The sequence below is a fragment of the Mixophyes fleayi genome, chromosome 12 (genome assembly GCF_038048845.1).
Source record: "Mixophyes fleayi isolate aMixFle1 chromosome 12, aMixFle1.hap1, whole genome shotgun sequence".
In the NCBI taxonomy this organism is placed as follows: Eukaryota; Metazoa; Chordata; class Amphibia; order Anura; family Limnodynastidae; genus Mixophyes; species Mixophyes fleayi.
Genome location: NC_134413.1, coordinates 13,558,790 through 13,581,159, shown reverse-complemented (window position 1 = coordinate 13,581,159; position 22,370 = coordinate 13,558,790). Strand labels below are relative to the sequence as shown.

The 22,370-nt window shown below is 41.3% G+C and overlaps 1 protein-coding gene across 1 annotated transcript in view; it reads right to left on the bottom strand.

Annotated features, from left to right (window-relative positions):
* Positions 1-22,370, bottom strand: part of ASB2 (ankyrin repeat and SOCS box containing 2) — a 46,861-nt gene continuing 24,491 nt past the window's right edge. The window contains exons 4-10 of the mRNA XM_075192650.1: positions 19,940-20,106; positions 17,458-17,613; positions 16,222-16,467; positions 15,012-15,186; positions 12,603-13,164; positions 10,963-11,116; positions 1-10,080 (exon numbers count right to left, since the gene is read on the bottom strand). Of these exons, the coding sequence (XP_075048751.1) occupies positions 9,938-10,080; positions 10,963-11,116; positions 12,603-13,164; positions 15,012-15,186; positions 16,222-16,467; positions 17,458-17,613; positions 19,940-20,106 (1,603 nt within the window). The 3' untranslated portion in view covers positions 1-9,937. The remainder of the gene's footprint in view (positions 10,081-10,962; positions 11,117-12,602; positions 13,165-15,011; positions 15,187-16,221; positions 16,468-17,457; positions 17,614-19,939; positions 20,107-22,370) is intronic.

Genomic DNA, 22,370 nt, shown 5'->3' with positions numbered 1-22,370 from the left:
TTGTAAACATTTATTCAAAATCAGATTTGTAAACAAACAGTACAAAAACAAACTAGTAAAAAAAAAAAACATGTTTTGTACAAATACTAAATAAACACACACAAAAAAAAACAACAAAGTGTTCTTGGAAAAAACAAGTGAATTGCACATTTTATATTTGGAATATTTTAACTCAACCCGGCCAGTTATAGAAATCACTGTATTGAACACAACAATTGGTACAGTTATTTTTTATTTTTTTAATCACACGTCAAAGAATAAAACCGCATACATTTTATTTTCTAAATGTATCTCTTGCCTTCACAAGCAGAGCAAGCTGCATTGGAAATAGAGTGTATCTGTTGCCCCCTATGGTGGAGTCAGCCATTTTTAAGAAAATACAGCTTATCTATTCATACGTATATTGTTTCATTACACAAAATGGCCGCCTCCGTTGTGCGTGGATAACAGGCAGGGCAGGGCCTAGTCATTGTGCTGGCTGAGGTAACAACAAAAATGGTACCCTTCTCCTTCCTTACAAAAACTATTATAAACATTGGTGTATGAGTGATGTACATTATAAATTACAAATATTACATCATTATGTCTATCAGCAATGTATAAAAGACACACTTAGGGGTAAATGTATCGAGCTGCGGGTTTGAAAAAGAGGCGATGTTGCAACCAATCAGATTCTAGCTGTCATTTTGTACAATATACTAAATAAATGATAACTAGAATCTGATTGGTTGCTATAGGCAACATCTCCACTTTTTCAAATCCAGCAGCTTAAATATAAATATACCCCGTAGACTTTTACAGCCTGAAAATCTGTATATTATTTAATTAATTCCCTACTTAACTGACTGCAGCAGTTGCCTCACGTTGCCTGGTATGATGGCAATGTTCTGGATTTGGCACATAAAGGACAATTATATACAGGAGTGTGGTTAGAGAAGACCAACAGCAGAAAAACTAACCATTGAAAATGAAAATCTATGGGGGGAGATTTACTCGCAGACTTTTTGGCATTTTTATGTGTGTAAACCGTGAGATTTACTAAAGGCATACTTGCAAACCTTTGAATAGTGAATTCTGGGGGATCCCGGGCAGGGGGCGTGGTTAGAGGACGAGAGGGGGTGGGGCGCAGCCAATCACGTCATTTTGACCCCACCCCCACGACAAAAAACATCATGTTGTCGCGGGGATGGGGCCAAAATGACGCAATTCACCGCAAATCGTGTCATTTTGGTGAGTAAATTGCAGTATAAGGGATACCTGCCTGCTCTCCCGGGAGTCCAGGAGACCTACCTGGATTTCAGGAGTCTCCTGGACATTCCGGGAGAGTTGGCAAGTATGACTGAATGCCAAACCGCATAGGCATATCTTTTGCCTAAACCATATGTAGTTTAAGGGTTTGCACACTGACACACATCGGTTACGGTTTGATTTTTCACCACAGGTTTAGAAACACTTTGATTTACAGCTGAAAACCGCATGTGATACACAACAGTTTGGAAGCAGCACAAAAAACGCTGCTTAGTACGTCTCCCCCAATGACTGAAAAACACCTCGAATACAGCACTAAACAGTAATAAACTTATAATGAAAATAGTATAAATCCTGTACTAAGCTTTCTGGTGACCAAGATGCAAATCCTGTCTGCACCAAGACAGCCACCAATACCCAAGGTATTTATGTGTATACATAGTATTTCTTTAAATGTTTATTACTGTAAAGGACGGAAGTTAAGATTTAATATTATCATCAATAATCAAAGAAAACAAAGCAAAAGTTTGCTCATAAAAAAGTGTTAATTTGTTCATTGCTGACACGCTGATTTACCTAAGATGGTCTATTAGACATAACCTCAAATAAATATTTGCGAAGATGAATCTTTTACTTAAAAAAAAATGGTATTTTGTAATGAACGCTTCCTGTATAGCTGTAATTTTTTTTACTAATACAATGCCAGTCCAATCTGCCTTCTCATTTGCATACAATGCCAATAGCACTAATAGCAACTCAGAATCAATAGTTACGATATTTGGCACAATGGAACCCCTGTGATATGCTAGTCTGGTATTAGTAGCATACAAACACATCTAACAGGGGTTTATGGAACAAGCCAGTGTTCAAATGTACATCCAGTACCTCTTATTTTTCCCCAGCCCCTTAGGAAACATAATCCCTTTATTGGGGTACAGTGAATACAGAGGTAATTTCAACTGATTGGTTAGATGTTAGCCTAGCCCCTCCCACTTCGCACCTGAATATTGATGGACTCACAGAACTCGGCTAAACTGAAATACTATGTGCTGCTGTTAACATTCTAATTTTCTGATTGGCTATAGGTTGTTTTAACGCCACCCACTTCATCCCCAGCACTTCAATGTGTAACCAGTTTTGACCCTAGTTAAATGCATCTATTAATAACTCAGGATGGACCGAGGATGAAGTTGGGACACTTACACAATTCATCTTAGTGTCTCAAATGGGAAAATGTTAGTTATTTGAGACATACGTTCAAGTAGACCGTTCACCACAGACAAGGGTTTGTAACATTTCTGCCCACAGAAAAGACGTTACTTACACTGGTCTTGGAATTCTAGACTCATACGGGGGGAACCTCGCTGCTTTTCCTGAGCATCTCTATGGGGCGCGAGGAAAAATCAGCGATGATACATGGCTGCAGAGTGCCTCCGCGGCACATAGCGGGGAACTGAAATCCCCCCATAGAGGTTTAAATCCTATACAGTATCTATATCTGGGAGGGAACAGGGCCAAGAAACGTAGAGATCTCCGATGGGAGCACCATGCTGACAGCAAGTGATTCCGATTGGAGAAGTGTTCGGCGCTGCAGGGTGACGTCATCGCGACGTATGTCAATAGAAATTTAAAGCGGCAATGTGGGGACCCCTAAGGTTAAGTGTTTAAACACTTAACCCCACAGTGCCGCTTTAAATTTCTATTGTCAGACATCGCAATGACATCAGCCTGCAGTGCCGATCACCTCTCCAATCGGAATCACTTGCTGTCAGCATCCTGCTCCAATCGGAGATCCGCAGCGTCGGGTTGAAGGTAAGTCTGTTTAATTTTACAATCGGTTTTTCATAATTTCAGATTTTCTTTGTAGGCCTTCTCCATGTCGGAGTAGTGGACATCGGTAAAGCGTACCCAACCCACGGATAGAACACATTAAGTGCCGTGCAGTCTGTGTTTGGATTCTACTCCTCTTATTTCTTCCAATTAAACGTATGAGGTTCTACTGAAACTATTTTTAAGATTATATGCATTGTTTTTTGTGAAGGGCTAGACAACTTCATCATTCTCTTCAACAAGACTGTGCTAATATTATGTATAGGTTATAAAATGAACTCTAAGCCATACTGTGTTAGTATTATTTCATTTGTTAAAATAATGTACAAAGAATATTAAAAAATAAAAGTGGACTTATGCTTTAACTAATAATAAATAAAATATTTCTGGAAAATATATATTAAACTGATTAAGATTTTTCTTACCCTGTATAATGCTTTCATGTCCTACTGTTTAAACATCTATATCAACCTCATCTAATAATACATACAGCAAACCAGCAACTATTCATGTAATACAGTATTCACATGGAACGTACGTATCTAGAAATAGACTTTAGTGCTTTAAAACTACATCTCAATATAATTTTTTGGGGGGTTTTAGAATATAGAACCAGTGATCGATATGTGTATAATAACAATATTAGCATATTAATTAATAACGCTTTTATATTTTTAAGCTCAGTAGTGCCCAATCTTTATAATTGTGTTGTGTTTTATAGTTTTCAGAAACCACAGAATACATTTTTATTCTTATTTAATATGGATTTACCAAACTGATACGAGTTTAACATACATTAGCAACTTGAATTCCTGTTTTAGTATAACGCCTTATTCTGTATTTCACACTACAAGGGTCATTAACGTACCGTAAAAGGTAACTACTTCGCACCAATGCTCTATTGTGATGTCACAAGCTTTTGAACTAGTGTGTCCCTCAGGGGAGGGCTGGCAAATTTTAGCCCGGGGGGCAAGACTTAACTCAGCAGCCTATTAGAAACATGCTCCTCAAGCACCCAGCCCGCCCCTGAGGAGCCTGGTTCTTTCGGGCTAAGATGGTGGTTTATGTAGATATGCACAAATTTTGGTGGCGTTAGCTGGACCGGGTGACTGTGTTGCTAACTGTGAATCAGGAGATAAATTAGACTATTTTTTTGGGATCATTTAAATTAGATAAATTGAGAGGGCACCATTTCAGGGGCGTTAATTGCTTTGCGGGAAGGGCGCACAGCCTTTTCCTCCCTGAAAATTCCTAGAGATTGGGCATCTGCCTGCACTTATAACGGCACCCAGCCAAGTCATCTTTTAGGAAAAAAAATTAAAAGTTTAAATAAATAATGTTATGTTTTGACAGTTTTCACCCTACACAGTTCTCAGAGCACCTTCCAACTGCAAAACTAGGTGTAGATTGCTTTTACGGTGACGTTTTTTAAGAGCATGAAATGCATGTGCACTTTGACAAGCGCTTGTCAGACAAGTAGGTGCCTCTGAGGGAGTGCCGTTGCAGGCACAAGACTAGTTAGGTCTCTAGCTGACCTGCAAAACCCATTTATGACACATTTTTGCTACCAGCAATAATAAACTGTTTCAACCTAAGAAAATTAACAGAGCATCCCTTTGATCAGCAAGGGAAGCATAACAGAGCATCCATTTACTGCCACTTTCTTGTTGTATTTCACTTGTGTGCCTAAAGCCTGCGATAGGTAAAGACCATTTGAATCTTCATTGTTTTAAAAGTACAGTGGAAATATTTTCATGCATATATTTTTACCACCACTAGAGGTCGCTGATTCCTTACACATTACAGGTTCCCCTCCCACCTTGGGCTCTACCTGCCAATCACATTTCATTTTAAATAGTCTGCACTGGAAAAATAAGTTCAAGTTGTTTTATGGAAAACGTCAGATATAGTTTCTAAAAACTTCATGGTGATTTGAGACAACAGACGTCTCGGTTTCATTAGTAGTGTTGTTTGGTTTCTTTAAAGGGTTGTGTGAACTATTCATTAGAAATTTTGAAAGGCTCTGTAATAGCCTAAAATCTATTAGGGATCTAAACATGTTATATATACCTTAATTAAGGTAATTTAAGCCACAACTAAACTACACTGTTCTCTCCTGTGTTTTCCTTTTAACCTACAAAGAGTAAAAACCACATTCCTCCACTTGCTGCCTAAAAGACTGCTGAAGTGGGTCAAAAAGCTCAAAAACAAAGCATAGCATGGATGTCACCTGCCAATGCCAGAAAGTTTCTGAAAATTAATACATGTCTTATAATCCATCAATCTTCTCATTCTGAAAGTCGGAGTGGCATGGTGAAAGGGAGGGGGGGGGGGGGGCATAATTATGTGCCCAGAGTGCAAATTAAGATTCTCTGTGCAAAGTCAGCCATGCTGGTTTGTCTTGCCACAGAAACATAGCAAGAATCCTGTCAACTCCATAGCAACATTTTGATTGGGCCCCCAACGTTTCTAGGGAGAAAGACCCTCCCCTAACCTCCGCTCAGGGCGAAAGGCAACATCAGGGGCTGTTTCCCCTCTGAGCATTCCTAAAGTTCCGGGTTGTGTGCATGGCATTCTGGGGCTTCCATGTGGTGTCAGCGGTGGGATAACTCATTAAGCTCCCTGCAGACATTGCGCTGCTCTATGCTAGATGGCAGGGCCCATGCAGCAGAGGTGGTACCTACACAGGGCCTGATAGCTGAGGGGCAGTACCCTGGTAGTTATGCCCATATTTAAAATTTGTAGAAAATAATGTATAAAATACTAAGAAACAGAGAATATTTTCCCTTCGCCTATCCTTTACTTTGCACTCCTATCCCTTAGATAAATGGTGCATACACAATTACAGTGACAAAGAAGTAAATATTTGTTGCTGAGTGTACAAACTGGGTTTCAGATCATTCTCTACAGACAGAGCTGCATTAATCATACAGACATAGGCAAAAGGGCAGCTCTGTAGTGGGAGCAGCAGATAAAATAACTGCTCATTTCTCTTTATAAAGGGCCACATCTAGAGGTGGCAGCAAAAGTGGGGCACAAACATACGCACACACCTGCAGCAACATTGCAGAAATACGTGTCTATTTGGAGTCATCATAGAGGCGGAAATTTACGCCATACCTATGGGACCTGCAAATATGCAGAGCCGAAAAGGTGCATCATTAGGATATGTGAAAGTCAAAATTAAATGCATCTCTAAATGGCGTGGGTGACTTGCGTCTTCGTGCCTATAAGGAACTCAACTTACATGTGAACGCCTTTGAACTACTTCTTCAAGTGCGACGAGCCGCAAGTCTATACTACAGTCGACTGAAAATCCCGCCGCATTTAAGCACCCATGTGCAGTAGGTAAATGCGTATTTTCATGCACCACATATAGACTTACGTCCAACTCTAATTCAGGCCCAAAGCTTATTTATTTGTTTCTAGTTGTTGGCCTCTATTCACCTCTATTTATCCAGTAAAAATTACAAAGTAGGAGGTAGTGGGCAGTACAACAAAAACATAGTTTCTCAGTATGGTTATTCATGATTACCTAGGGTATCAACAGGGGAGGGCGGGCAAATTTTAGCCCGGGGGGCAAGACTTAACTCAGCAGCCTATTAGAAACATGCTCCTCAAGCACCCAGCCCGCCCCTGAGGAGCCTGGTTCTTTCGGGCTAAGATGGTGGTTTATGTAGATATGCACAAATTTTGGTGGCGTTAGCTGGACCGGGTGACTGTGTTGCTAACTGTGAATCAGGAGATAAATTAGACTATTTTTTTGGGATCATTTAAATTAGATAAATTGAGAGGGCACCATTTCAGGGGCGTTAATTGCTTTGCGGGAAGGGCGCACAGCCTTTTCCTCCCTGAAAATTCCTAGAGATTGGGCATCTGCCTGCACTTATAACGGCACCCAGCCAAGTCATCTTTTAGGAAAAAAAATTAAAAGTTTAAATAAATAATGTTATGTTTTGACAGTTTTCACCCTACACAGTTCTCAGAGCACCTTCCAACTGCAAAACTAGGTGTAGATTGCTTTTACGGTGACGTTTTTTAAGAGCATGAAATGCATGTGCACTTTGACAAGCGCTTGTCAGACAAGTAGGTGCCTCTGAGGGAGTGCCGTTGCAGGCACAAGACTAGTTAGGTCTCTAGCTGACCTGCAAAACCCATTTATGACACATTTTTGCTACCAGCAATAATAAACTGTTTCAACCTAAGAAAATTAACAGAGCATCCCTTTGATCAGCAAGGGAAGCATAACAGAGCATCCATTTACTGCCACTTTCTTGTTGTATTTCACTTGTGTGCCTAAAGCCTGCGATAGGTAAAGACCATTTGAATCTTCATTGTTTTAAAAGTACAGTGGAAATATTTTCATGCATATATTTTTACCACCACTAGAGGTCGCTGATTCCTTACACATTACAGGTTCCCCTCCCACCTTGGGCTCTACCTGCCAATCACATTTCATTTTAAATAGTCTGCACTGGAAAAATAAGTTCAAGTTGTTTTATGGAAAACGTCAGATATAGTTTCTAAAAACTTCATGGTGATTTGAGACAACAGACGTCTCGGTTTCATTAGTAGTGTTGTTTGGTTTCTTTAAAGGGTTGTGTGAACTATTCATTAGAAATTTTGAAAGGCTCTGTAATAGCCTAAAATCTATTAGGGATCTAAACATGTTATATATACCTTAATTAAGGTAATTTAAGCCACAACTAAACTACACTGTTCTCTCCTGTGTTTTCCTTTTAACCTACAAAGAGTAAAAACCACATTCCTCCACTTGCTGCCTAAAAGACTGCTGAAGTGGGTCAAAAAGCTCAAAAACAAAGCATAGCATGGATGTCACCTGCCAATGCCAGAAAGTTTCTGAAAATTAATACATGTCTTATAATCCATCAATCTTCTCATTCTGAAAGTCGGAGTGGCATGGTGAAAGGGAGGGGGGGGGGCATAATTATGTGCCCAGAGTGCAAATTAAGATTCTCTGTGCAAAGTCAGCCATGCTGGTTTGTCTTGCCACAGAAACATAGCAAGAATCCTGTCAACTCCATAGCAACATTTTGATTGGGCCCCCAACGTTTCTAGGGAGAAAGACCCTCCCCTAACCTCCGCTCAGGGCGAAAGGCAACATCAGGGGCTGTTTCCCCTCTGAGCATTCCTAAAGTTCCGGGTTGTGTGCATGGCATTCTGGGGCTTCCATGTGGTGTCAGCGGTGGGATAACTCATTAAGCTCCCTGCAGACATTGCGCTGCTCTATGCTAGATGGCAGGGCCCATGCAGCAGAGGTGGTACCTACACAGGGCCTGATAGCTGAGGGGCAGTACCCTGGTAGTTATGCCCATATTTAAAATTTGTAGAAAATAATGTATAAAATACTAAGAAACAGAGAATATTTTCCCTTCGCCTATCCTTTACTTTGCACTCCTATCCCTTAGATAAATGGTGCATACACAATTACAGTGACAAAGAAGTAAATATTTGTTGCTGAGTGTACAAACTGGGTTTCAGATCATTCTCTACAGACAGAGCTGCATTAATCATACAGACATAGGCAAAAGGGCAGCTCTGTAGTGGGAGCAGCAGATAAAATAACTGCTCATTTCTCTTTATAAAGGGCCACATCTAGAGGTGGCAGCAAAAGTGGGGCACAAACATACGCACACACCTGCAGCAACATTGCAGAAATACGTGTCTATTTGGAGTCATCATAGAGGCGGAAATTTACGCCATACCTATGGGACCTGCAAATATGCAGAGCCGAAAAGGTGCATCATTAGGATATGTGAAAGTCAAAATTAAATGCATCTCTAAATGGCGTGGGTGACTTGCGTCTTCGTGCCTATAAGGAACTCAACTTACATGTGAACGCCTTTGAACTACTTCTTCAAGTGCGACGAGCCGCAAGTCTATACTACAGTCGACTGAAAATCCCGCCGCATTTAAGCACCCATGTGCAGTAGGTAAATGCGTATTTTCATGCACCACATATAGACTTACGTCCAACTCTAATTCAGGCCCAAAGCTTATTTATTTGTTTCTAGTTGTTGGCCTCTATTCACCTCTATTTATCCAGTAAAAATTACAAAGTAGGAGGTAGTGGGCAGTACAACAAAAACATAGTTTCTCAGTATGGTTATTCATGATTACCTAGGGTATCAACAGGGGAGGGCGGGCAAAGTTTAGCCCGGGGGGCAAAACTGGAGCCAGCAGCCTTTTAGGAACATTTTAAAGGTTGCCCAGTGACCCAGAACAAGGTATGGGACTATGGGACTGGCCCGGCGGGCGGATGCCCACCTGTCCCCCAGCCCCCCAGCCCCTGGGTATCAAAGATATATATGATTTACATGGTTAAAATCAGATAAAAATTAAAAAGAACTGGAATCAAATGAAAACAAGTGCTATCAAATGCATCAAACTCAACATTAAACAATTGCCTTTCACTCCCCCAAAAAATGCAGGATTAACAATGGAAGATTCATGCAAAACCGTTAAATACAAAGTGACGATAAGTGATGGAGGAGTCTGTAAAATAGTTCTTGTGCATAACTGTGAGCTCACAAGATGACCGCTGCCATAGTGTAAACGTGGTAAGTTCACCTGCAGAAATACTTACACGATCACCATTCTGTTGGGTGTACAGTCACCATACGCTTCTATGCCTTCTCTTAACTTTGCGTTACACGTCATGACGCGATTGCTGAGGAGCGCTGTGATCCGAACACCGAAACACATCTTGTATGACGGACAATCTCAGAGGTACAACAGAAATCCTGCCGACAACACAACCTTCTCTAAATCCATCACCTGTTTTCATCAGCCTCCTCATCCTGTTCTCAGGAGCCTCACGCATTTCTCTGTGGCACAGCTAATACTCATTGGAGTTATCGTAGCTCAGGTACCGGATCAGTCTGCACGGGAGAGGCAAAGTGTTCAGCAGTTTGATGCGGTTGCTTCCTATCAAGCTCCGCACCTTCAGGCGACACAGATGAGTGAGAGTCCGCGGAGGTTCTACAAGAGACACAAGATTGCGAGGTTGGGACTTTGGACAACTTGAGAATTCACAGGTTCAATCAATAAGGGTACCTGGGAGGTCACCGCTTGGAGTTGGGAGCTGGACCATTCATGAACAAGACCTAAGAACTGACCGGTTTGTTCGCCCAGGTCAGCTGGAAAATCATTGGTCTATTCACCAAGTAGAGTGGACATATCCGTTCATATATGACAGCTCATAGAACTTTGCTTACTAGGATATTACTTGGTGCACAATCTTGCTGCATCATCCAGCTCTCTGAGTCATCCACCCCTCTGAGGACCACTGCCCCCATGAGGCCCCTGCTTTACCCTCAAAAGAGCAGAGCGGGGGACTTTTCTGTGCAGAGCGTACGCATTAGGCGAGTACCCCAGACTGCACACGCTGCATCATCCAGCTCTATCTGTTCTTTCCATCTTCCAGCTTAACAAACATAGTTTAATTATTGGTATGTTTTCATTTTCTTAGTATACAGCAGGGGCGTAGCAACAGGGAATGCAGGGTGGCCAGGCGGCCCGGAGGCTTGGTGAGTCAGGCAATGCCAGGTCACCCACCTGTCTATTGATAGCAGAGCGGAGAGGCCTGGAGCCAAGAATGGTATTGCTGGGCCCCTACCCAGGTTGTGTTATGGGGAAGGTGACACACTGCTCTGATCCCTGATATAGAGTAATTACCCATCACAGCCAATCACACTGCAGTATTGAAGGGGCGTGACTACAACTCTGACATAGACAATACTGAAAGACAATAGACACAGCTGATTCTGGATGATGCAGCAGGATTTTCAGAGCTGTCACTATTTTTAATAATGAAATACTAGTGCAAATCCTACTGTAGCCTCAGAACATAGAATAATGTACCTGATTTTGTTTTAATGCAGTCCCAGTCTGGATAGCTGTCTAGATGTTCCAGTAAGCGTGAACAGAGCTTGATATTCCCCACATAATCCAGGAGGACATCTATGATAGGCCCGGCCCAGCGAGTAAATTCCGGAGTAGAAACCATCTCGCAAAACTAGAAAAGAAAAACAAGTCACTAATACATAACATTTACATAGCTGACAACTGTTTAAGTTGGGGAATCGGAATAACATCCCGCCAGGCCACTCCCCATCCCTATGTAGAGCAGCAGTGGAAGGGACAAACCTCCCAATCTTCCAACCCAATCAGCACAAAGTTGCCCCGATTGGGAAAGTGGGACAGAGCCCTTAAATGGAGCCTGTCCTGCCTAAACTGGGATCATATACATTTATCAAAAGGAGATGCATAGTAATGGCCTTATTCAGAGTTGGCCAATTTTTTGTGGAAAATATGTATTTCTGTACTGTGTATCCGTAGGATGGTTTTTGCCTATTGTAAACTTGCATTTCTTTATGCCTGGAGAGGCAGAACGGGAGCTGTCAGGCGTAAGCAGAGAACAGTGTTTACATACGTGCCACATAATTACACATGCATCCCTAGTTACACCTCTTGGGGGCACTAGAGATCTAATGCAAAGATACATGTTGATAATGATGACCATTATCAGCGCTATCTAGTCATCTCTGATTGTCTGCTTAAGCATGGCCTTATCTGTGAGGAGTTTGTATGTTCTCCCCGTGTTTGCGTGGGTTTCCTCCGGGTGCTCCGGTTTCCTCCCACACTCCAAAAACATACTAGCAGGTTAATTGGCTGCTATCAAAATTAACCCTAGTCTCTCTCTGTGTGTGTCTGTGTATGTTGGGGAATTTAGACTGTAAGCTGCAATGGGGCAGGGACTGATGTGAATGAGTTCTCTGTACAGCGCTGCGGAATCAGTGGCGCTATATAAATAAATGGTGATGATGATGATGAAGCATTGACCCCCCCCCCCCCCCCCTCCCAGTCTGGTTTACACCTAACACAAATACTACTGCTATTCAGTTGTACATCTCTTCAGATACACACCTAAATTAACTTTTCTTTACGGCGTGCCAACGTGTCCGACTCTATGTAGGCTTGATGAGCAAATGCTTCCATCTTTAAACAAGGCCAATATATGCTTATGCTGTGTTATATACAGTCGCTTGTTGAATGTCTGTTGCACTTTGCAAAACGACGGTATTTTAATGTCTGATCGGTATTCTAAATTACATGTTATACAAAATGAGCATTCTGACATTTTTCATTGTACTTTGGCCACTGGGAGGCACTGTTTTTTTTCTTAAGCTCATGTTGTGTTAAATTAACACTATTATTTTTAGCCAATAACCGCCCCCTCCCCCCACAATTAGATTTATTGTGGTACCATACTCAGGACTCCGGGTCAGATAGTTACCACTGTCAATACCCTGTGCTTGTCTCAGGCTAAAAAACTGAGTCACATTTTAAATAAAGTTGTTAAGTTTATTGGCCCGTGGCTGTTGTCCTTTTAAATAACCATAAGCGGACATATTACTCAGTGTGCCAACGTAAAATGAAAACAGTGCCAGCTGATGGCCAGTTTATAATTATAAAAGGATTTTTTCTTCCTAAGATTGTACCTGCACGATTTTGGGAGGTTTATGATCTTGGGATACATTATCCGGGTGTCTTGGCGACGCCATGGGAGGGTGCGCGCCGTTGCCGTATTCACATTTAAAACAGGACTCTGCTTCGCAGCCAAGATCCATGACGTACTTCAACATGGAGAGATACTTCATGGAGAACATGATGGTGGCTGGGAAGGAGGTGGGGTGGGTGGCGATATAGGCGTTAATATTCGCCCCGTGATCCAGGAGCATCTTCATGGTGGTAAAACAGCCCTGTCTTATGGCGATCAGCAAGGGGTTGATAACATCCACGTTGGGATTTGCTCCAGCTTCCAAGAGCATCCGCGTCGCGTTGATATTGTTATTCATGACGGAAAAATAGAGCGCGGTGCTGCGTCGGTCCTCGTAGAGCCTAGCTCGGTCAAAGGACAAGGTGAAGTTGACATCGTAGCCGGCGTTTATTAGTTCCTCCAATATGTCATTACTGTTGCGCTCTGCCGCTATGTGGAGAGGGCTTATACCGCTTCTTTTCACCCGCACGCGACTCGTCACTGGGATCAGCATTGAGACAATACTGCAAGAGATAAGAAGAAAAATTGCAGTTTGCAACCTGTTCACACTTCCATAAGTTTACCAGTCTACAAGGCAGCTTCCATTTCATTTCCAATATACAAAGTAGGTCCTAATTTCACCACTACACTGTTACCAATACTCAGGTAATATCGCAGGTGACTCTGGACATCTGGCTCTACACAATGCCACAATGATGTCATATCCTCAGGCCACACCCCCGAGCCACTGTATTGTAAGAGTACTGCCACATATCAATAAGATTGACAGGAGGATTCTGGGAGGAGATAATGGGTTCATGAGAGCGAGACAATGACAATTTATGTTGTTAGCCCTGAAAAAGGACTTAGGGGCTTAACTGTTTCCAACTGCGGCAATCAGGTTTATATTATGAGCAACGCTTATTGCGATATTGTATACAGGCCATATGTTTTTTCCCCCCAAAATTATTAAACATTACTGTTTTCTTTTTTTAGTAAGAAAAAAATAAATTGAAACAGTAGTGAATTAAACGCATTTTCCTTACAGCTTCTGGTCCATTAACACCACTCCCACAACTGACATTATGGCGGTAAAAGCTCCTCATCAATACTTAATGCCGGTGGGGTTATTGCATGAGATTACTGAGTTAGCGCCAATAGTACATAGGGTAAAGCGTAAACAAGTTCTTTCATTAGCGGAAACCATTTTTTTCCCTCAAGAAAGGGGCTTTTTCAACCTTTGATAAAGGCCCTTTACTAGCCACTTCAGAAGAAATAGGTAAAGGTGTATAATAAACATTAATATATGTATATGTATTATTATATATGTATATACATCTCGGTGGCTCAGTGGTTAGCACTTCTGCCTCACAGCACTGGGATCATGAGCTCAATTTCCGACCATGGCCTTATCTGTGTGGAGTTTGTATGTTCTCCCCGTGTTTGCAGGGGGTTTCCTCCGGGTGCTCCGGTTTCCTCACACACTCCAAAAAATACTAGTAGGTTAATTGGCTGCTATCAAAATTGACCCTAGTCTGTCTGTCTGTCTGTGTGTGTATATCAGGGAATTTAGACTGTAAGCTCCAATGGGGCAGGGACTTATGTGAATGAGTTCTCTGTACAGCGCTGCTGAATTAGTGACGCTATATAAATAAATGGTGATGATGATGATGATGATGATGATGTACCTCTAAATATTTCCACTGCGAAATCCAGAAAGAGAATTACAGTGACTTTAAATTACGTTGGTGCCCAATACTAGACCAAGAGGTACATTTTTTTAAAAAATGTGGAGATGTTGCCTATAGCAACCAATCAGATTCCAGCTGTCTTTTTGTAGAATGCACTAAATAAATGATAACTAGAATCTGATTGGTTGCCATAGGCAACATCTAAATCTTTTCTTCCTCATCTACCGAGTTGTTCCATATATGTCATGGTAATATTATTGGATACTTACATCACAATCAGATTTGTGTTACACTCATCAGAGTTACTATGTGTAATGTATATGCCTGGTATTCACATGAGGCTGCTAGTGAGGGTTTGCTGAGAAGACAGATGCTGACAGTTCTTATGACATGTAAATGGCTTTTCTCCTGCACGCTTAGATCTGTCCGTGCTATAGACGCAGTTACATGTTTGAAAACAGCCCAGATTCCTGAGAGGTGACATAAGACCCCCACATGACTGCAGGACGGCCGTGCTGTTAGTATTACGAGTGCCAGATGCATTACTCATTATTTGCAAGATTTTCAAGACCTGTCAGTTTAATCTCTGTTTCTTCATGTTGAAAACATGTGGGTTGTTTGTGGGGACTGAGATTGTGAACCGGAGGGGGCGCGGGGGGGGGGGGGGGGGGGGGACTCACTCGTCATTGTCCCGCTTCTTGCATGCAATGTGGATGGGCAGATACCCATCCTTGTTGGGTTTGTTGGCATCGGCTCCTTGTGCCAACAGGAATTCCACGATGTGGTCATGCCCATTCTTGCAGGCTTCGAACAGAGCGCTGGCGTTATCATTGGCCTGGGTGTTTATGTCAGCCCCTGAGAAGAGAAAAGTTGAGTCAGCAACAAAAAAAAACCCCTAAATTGAAGACTTATTAAAGACACATGTGGCTAGATTTACTAAACTGCGGGTTTGGAAAAGTGGAGATGTTTCCTATAGCAACCAATCAGATTCTAGTTATCATTTATTTAGTGCATTCTAGAAAATGACAGCTAGAATCTGATTGGTTGCTATAGGCAACATCTCCACTTTTTCAAACCCGCAGTTTAGTAAATATACCCCATGGTTTAAGTAGAACACAGATGATGTAACCCATAGCAACAGTGTTACGCTACAGTTGGAGCAGACTTCATTAAAGGCATCTAACTGACCTGATGCATCTATAACCAGAGACATTATTATCATTATATACTGTTTATAAAGCATAATGTCATACATAAAGCTGTACAGGTAAATGAGGAACAAAAATGACATACATGTATAAAACCGATAAGTTCATGGACATTTACAAACCACAAAGTGCAGAGCTGCAAATGTCTCTTTATGTCCACAAATGTTCCCACCTGTCCTCCTGCACTTATTGGTCTTATTGCCACATTAATTTATTTTGTATTATTGTGATAAGAAATGCAAAGGGAGCAATTATGTGATGGGTCATAAACTGACCCCTTGTTTTGTTTAGAGGTAAACATCAGGGGCAAACGCAGGACTTGTAGAGGGGGGTTTCCACACCACGCCGCCAGTGGGCGTGACCAGCATGCATGGGGGCGTGGCTACAATTTTAGAGAGTGTTTGGCTGCTCTCCAGCTCTCCCTATCCCCATAATATACATGGGCAATGCTGCCTGCACTACTGTTAGGTGCACGCACCTTTTCAAGCAGAGCCTTGTGAATCAGGGGCAGGGTCCGGCCACCTCAATTATACAGTGCCCCAGGCTTGGATGGGGGTTTCCAGGCACTAGGAACCCCCCCCCCCTCGGTTTGCCTATGAACATATCATACATTCTGGGCAGAAGGTTTAACATATCCATTTATTTTAAAAGCTCATTTCACCATTTGATGTTTGGCGCTTACCACATTTGGTGATGTATCGTAACGCATCCAATTGTCCACTCTGCGCTGCTACAAAGAGCGGGGTGATGCCGTAACAGTTCTTGGCTTCAATCTTTGCCCCTCCCTTCACCAGGATGTCGATGATGTCTATGTCATTCCTCGCCACCGCCTCGTGCAGCGCGGTATGACCTTGGTTACATCTGTGGTTGACGTCTGCCCTGTACTCCACCAGCAAGCGGGCTGCGTTATGGTTCCTTATCTCACAGGCTGCAATACATAAACGTGTCTTAGAGGAATATGCTCACAAGAAAACATTAAGGTGCACCCATCACCTATACACAAAGCAGGCAGCCATTTTGTGGACTGTACCAATATTTATAAGAATGGAGCCTATTAATTCACTGGTTTACTAGTGGCATCACAGAGGAGTGAGGTACTCCCACTCCTCCCCCGTGGGATGTAGCAGGCGTGACATGACTAATAGCAATCTGGGGCATGGGTACTAAAAAAATCACCTGTTATCTACGCACAGTGGAGGCAGCCATTTTGTGGGATGAGCTAATATTCTTGAGAATTACTCAAATTCAGGAACTGTTACCTCATGAATTTTAGTCACAAATTGCCTCAGTGATGTCACTGGATACTGGCCAATTGACATGCTGACATGCAGCGGCCATTTTGTCAAAATGGCCGCTGTCCCCACTGTGTGCAGGTGACAGATACACTTTTATAAGATATCAGGAAGTTGTATCATCAATACCAGTGTTGGGTAACCTGTGACACTCCAGGTGTTGTGAAACAACAAGTCCCTGGGCATGCTGGGACTTGTAGTTTCACAACACCTGGAGTGTCATAGGTTAGCCAACACTGATCTTTACCATAATGCACAGGGTCAGAGGATTCCTTGCACTTTTTCTCCACTATAGGACATCTCTGGAAATGTCTGCTTCATACTGTAAATTCAATATATTCACTATATTAACAAATAACCCTCTGCATCCCTGGTCACCAGTTGAATGTCTGCATTTAGTGTAGTGTGTACATTTGTATAATTTCGAGTCCTGACTATAGCAACATTCTGGGAGCTTAGACAAAACACTGTCATATTAAGAAATAGGTGTAATTCTCCAGAAAGTATAGATAGAATATCATTACTCTTTATTTATTTATATTTATTTATATATATGCCAACAAACATTGCAGTGCTTAACAATTATACTTATTTAAGCCTTGTGCATAGTTATAATATTTTATAACCTTTATAAAGTGGGGTTTCCCTGGAGCTGTTCACAATATCCGGCTCAGCTCCGGACTGCAGCAGAAACTCAACGCAGTCCAATTTTCCCCGTACGGAGGCGAGATACAGCGCGGTTTCCTCCCGCAGAGTGCGCTGGTCAATGGTTGTAGGATAAGCTATGCAAAGAAAATAATACAGAGTTACAACCACCAACAGCTACTATAATACAACAGTGACATTAATATATAAAGACCTGTAAATAATTAATTGTACAGAGGGTGATTAGTGTTTTTATCAGGCCTGGATTTGTGGAAAGGCAGCAAAGGCTGTTGCCTAGGGCGGCAGTTCTAGGAGGCAGTGGAAAAAGTGACTTGCGTTATTGGTTTAATTTTCATTCTTGTAGAAGTAAATAACAACTCATGGGGGGGAATACTTACCCAAGATACCTTTTAAATAGTTCAAAGGCACCGGGAAGCCTTTGCCGGACTTAAACTCTTTCTTGAATTTTCCAATCGATAAACATGCACCATAAACTGCGAGAGGAGTTTAGAGAGCGTCCTGTGTTTTGCCTTACATATTAGGCCATGGAACCAAAAATTATATTTTCATTTAACAGCTTTCTTGACTTTGTTATTTTGGTTCAAAATGTTCAATCAATGGTTCAACCCAGAAACTCAAACTATTTACATCAAACTTGCCAACTTTTCCTCATTGGCTTCAGCGGAATCCCGGGGGAGGTGGGCGGTTGGGGGGGGTTGGGCTTGATCAATTGCATCATTTTGACCCCACCCCCTAAACCATTGTCAGAATTTTGGCCAATTTCAGCAGGGGTCGGGACAAAGATGACATGATATTTACGTCATTAAGCCCTATGCGTTAAATAAAAGCAGCTAATGATTCTCTAGAGACTGACGTGTCTTTTACATTTCTGTCTCCATTACTGAAGTCATGTTGTCTTACCTGTCAGTCTTTGATTAAATCTTGGTCTCCATGAAAATGGCCACCTCCATAGGCATCAATACATGGACATAGGGCACAAATTCTGAACAGTGTCATCATGCCACAGATGGCGAAGCCAACCACGTCTTGTACTGGCTCAGCATCAGGGAGAATGAGGGAGAGGGAGATCACCCCTATTTCAGGGAGTCTCCCTGACATTCAGGGAGAGTTGGCAAGTATGCATTACATATATCACTTCCTTTTTCCCTCTATCTGCAGTTGTGCCTGAAAGTGGTCTGGGTACATTATCACTCACTGCAACATTACTATAGTAACAATAGCATAATTTGGAGCAGAGCTTTAATTTGAAAGATGGTAAGATTCCTCTCTAGAGCTGAATATTATCTGATTGAAATAAAATCCATGCACATTTAATCTTCGGACAAGTACATGTTATGGAGAGGTATGAGTGCCCCCCGACTATTATCCCCATTAGAAGTGATAATTACATACAATAACTTCTAGGTCTCTTCCTGGCAATTAAAATCAGGCTACACCACTGAAGAAAGACGCTAGTTATGAACTAATCTGCAAATTATTTATTTTTTCTTGGATAATATAGATGGTGCTATCACTGAGTATAGGGAGCATTTAGTCAGCAGATCAAGTTATGCACAGATGACAAAGAGCAATAAGGCTCCTCAAGTGGTAAGAAGGAACCTCACAGCACTGTGAGGGGGAAGTGGTCTCATCTTGCAGAGTGTTATATTTACAAAGTTATTTATAAAATTCTGTTCAACGGGTTACTGGCAGACAAGCTCTAATTTGGGTCTTTCCCCTTTAAACAGGGAACTGTATAATTCCCTGCATATCAAACAGACAAAATGGGTCACATAGATTTGTTGACAACAATAGCAAATTATTTATTTACATCACGTTAATGAGACTGCAAGCTCTTTGGACAAGGGCCTCTTCCCTACTATATTCTTACAGTACTGATGCTATTTTGTAATTTGTAGTGCCATAAAAGAACTATAGACACATATATCCTTACTGAGTGACTCCATTTTGTTGGAGCCTTCACCAAGATGGAGGATCAGTTGCTTTTGTTTTATAGCTGTTTTTGCAAAGCTTAATGTGGACCTGTCTCCAAAGCCGGGTCATCCATTAGGTGACCTAGGCTGACGTCTACATCCCAGTATGCCCTGAGGGGCCAAGATTACCATAACCTTTTTTAATGTCGGGATTTTACAAAAGGAGGTGGGCAAAGGGGTCTTGGACTGTCTCACACACATGGTGAAGGCAGCCATTTTGTGTGCTGCTCCAATATTCATGCATCCCGCTAATTCAGTAGGAACCAGTGACATCACTAGCAACATTTAGATATTGATAGTCTTCATTCAAATATTACTTCATCCCACAAATGGGACTGTGGTATGGGTAGGGTTGCACTTCAAACAGCTCCATGGATACGAATGTACGTTAAATTGACAAAATGGCCGCCTCCACTGTGCTAGGTTGCACTTTTATCGTTCATGAGAGTTATCTGATATTACTACAAACCTTTAAGTAAAAACTTGAGACACCCCAGGGAGCCATAGTAGGCAGCTTCATGCAGCGGCAACCATCCATCTTTGTTAGGATCACAAAGACTCTTCTTGGATTTGATAAGATTATCCAAGGCCTCCACATTGCCGTTCATGATCATCACCTCAATAGGGTTTGGTTCCCTGTTGTGAACAAAACATTATGCAGTATAACGTGTCTGGCAAAAAATAATAGCAAATATTTTTTATTGAGCAAACTATTATTTTCAAATTGGGACTATTTAAGTGAAAACAAAAGTCGGAAAAAGTGGCGCCATAATTTAAAATGCCTCTCACCTGCTATATTGGTAAAAAAAATACCCCCCGAAAAAGCATCTCTATAGACCAACATGCAGATAAATAGTAAAACCCTATTTTGCATACATGTATTTCTTTAATCTAGTAAATCACTCTTTGGCTGTTTGCAATCTTTTCCTATAAATGATAGATTACTATATTTTCTATCTGGGTGTTACTGTTATTTTATCAGAAAAGTTCTATAAATATCTTTTCTTCAAATTATAACCCATGACATTGACCCATATAAGTGTCTATTTTTGGAACTGTGGCTCCCAGGGGTCCCGGCCTTGACCTCTCCCCTTCCCTTGTCTCCCTGTGACTTCCTACCCTTTCCTTTGATCTTTCTTATTTATGCCGGTCACAAACACGCACCCTCATGACACCATCTTCCATTTTCTATTGATTTAACACCCCCAATATATGGTTCTCACCCACTAGTTGCATAAGCTGTTTATTTGTTTATGTGTGTGTTATAATTTTGATTCCTGGCACCTGTTGTATTTTTTACTTCTGAAAACATAAATAAAGTTTAAAAAAAATAAAAAAATATATACGGGTCAATTTAGCAAAGAGCGAAAATCTTTGCCCGATCTATCGAGGGGTTTCTGCTGTTGATATTACTGGTAGCGCCTGAAGTACTCTCTATGGGCGATAAGATTCGCCACCTCAGGATGGCAATTATAGAAAAAAACAAATGAAAAAAAAAATGCTTTCATTATTTGAATAAAACATTATTTTCAATGGTCAATAGTTTCAAAATATTCATTTATTTTTATTTAATTTATTTATTTTCAAACTATTTTTTTATTTATTATTATTTATTTATTTATTTTTGTTAGTGAAACTGAATACCTGAATCTGAGCTTGCAGGATCCGGCTGCATTTCCCCCAATATGAATAACCGATTAAAAAATCAACGGCAGCTTTTAACAAATAGTCGCTTTTCACCTTTGACCTTTTAGCACCTTGAGAAAATATCTTGTGCAAGAATTAATGCTGTTCTACAGAATATGATTAATGAAACTAGCAACATGTATTTGGGAGCTAAGACAGGGAAACACATGAATCCAAAATAATACTTCCCAGGTGACACTGGCGCAGATGGCTCAGTTCCCCGCCAATTAAAATCTTTTGTTTCTTGATTTTGTAAAAAAAAACTTCTCTGTCAAATACCCTCAGTGAGCTGCAGCGGTTTGCTGAGAAAAGTTATTTGGTTTCCCGATGAGCTAATACACAGCAATTAAGGCAGCTCAGACGTTTACTTTGAGCAACGAACATACTTATTACACAAATGAATATCTTGGAGGAGAAATGATTTTATATTTCGACCGTTAATTACCCTCCGTGTTGTGGCGTTCCATAGAGTAATTGTGTTGCCAAGAGAAACAGGAACATTAAATCAATACAGATGCTAAAATCATTGTTTCTCATTATTGGCTAAGCTTATAATTAATCGAGACACATACAATTTTTAAATGTATTTTAGTGTATATGCAGAACTACTAAAGGCTACTCAAGAGTTATAGAGTTTTGTATAACTTTTTAAGCCGTTTCCCAGTCCGAGCGAGCAACAAATCTAGGAGATATGGAAAAAGAGATAATTGGAGTGGATATCTGAGCGTCCGGCCAATGTGATTGGTGATGGGTGTCTGTGACCTATCCAGTGAGGGTACAATAGATTCTAGTGGGGTATATTTACTAAACAGCTGGTTTGAAAAAGTGGAGATATTGCCTATAGCAACCAATCAGATTCTAGCTGTCATTTTGTAGAATGTACTAAAAAAATAACTAGAATCTGATTGGTTGCTATAGGCAACATCTCCATTTTTTTCAAACCAGCTGTTTAATAAATATACCCCTAGACTTCCACGTGTGCGAGGGTCCAAAATGAGAGAAAGCCGCCTATACACTGATTAGCGCATGTATTTTCTTCCAAATTACGCCTTTTGATTGTGAGCTTCTCCAGTACCTCATCCAAGGCCAACTAGCTGTGGTAATTTAGATGACCGAAATCCGAGTACCCTTCGTTTTGGCCCTAAGTGGTGTGTCCCTCTCTCGTAATATCTCTGGCCATAAAGTAATAGTGCCGAAACTGGTGTATTGTACGT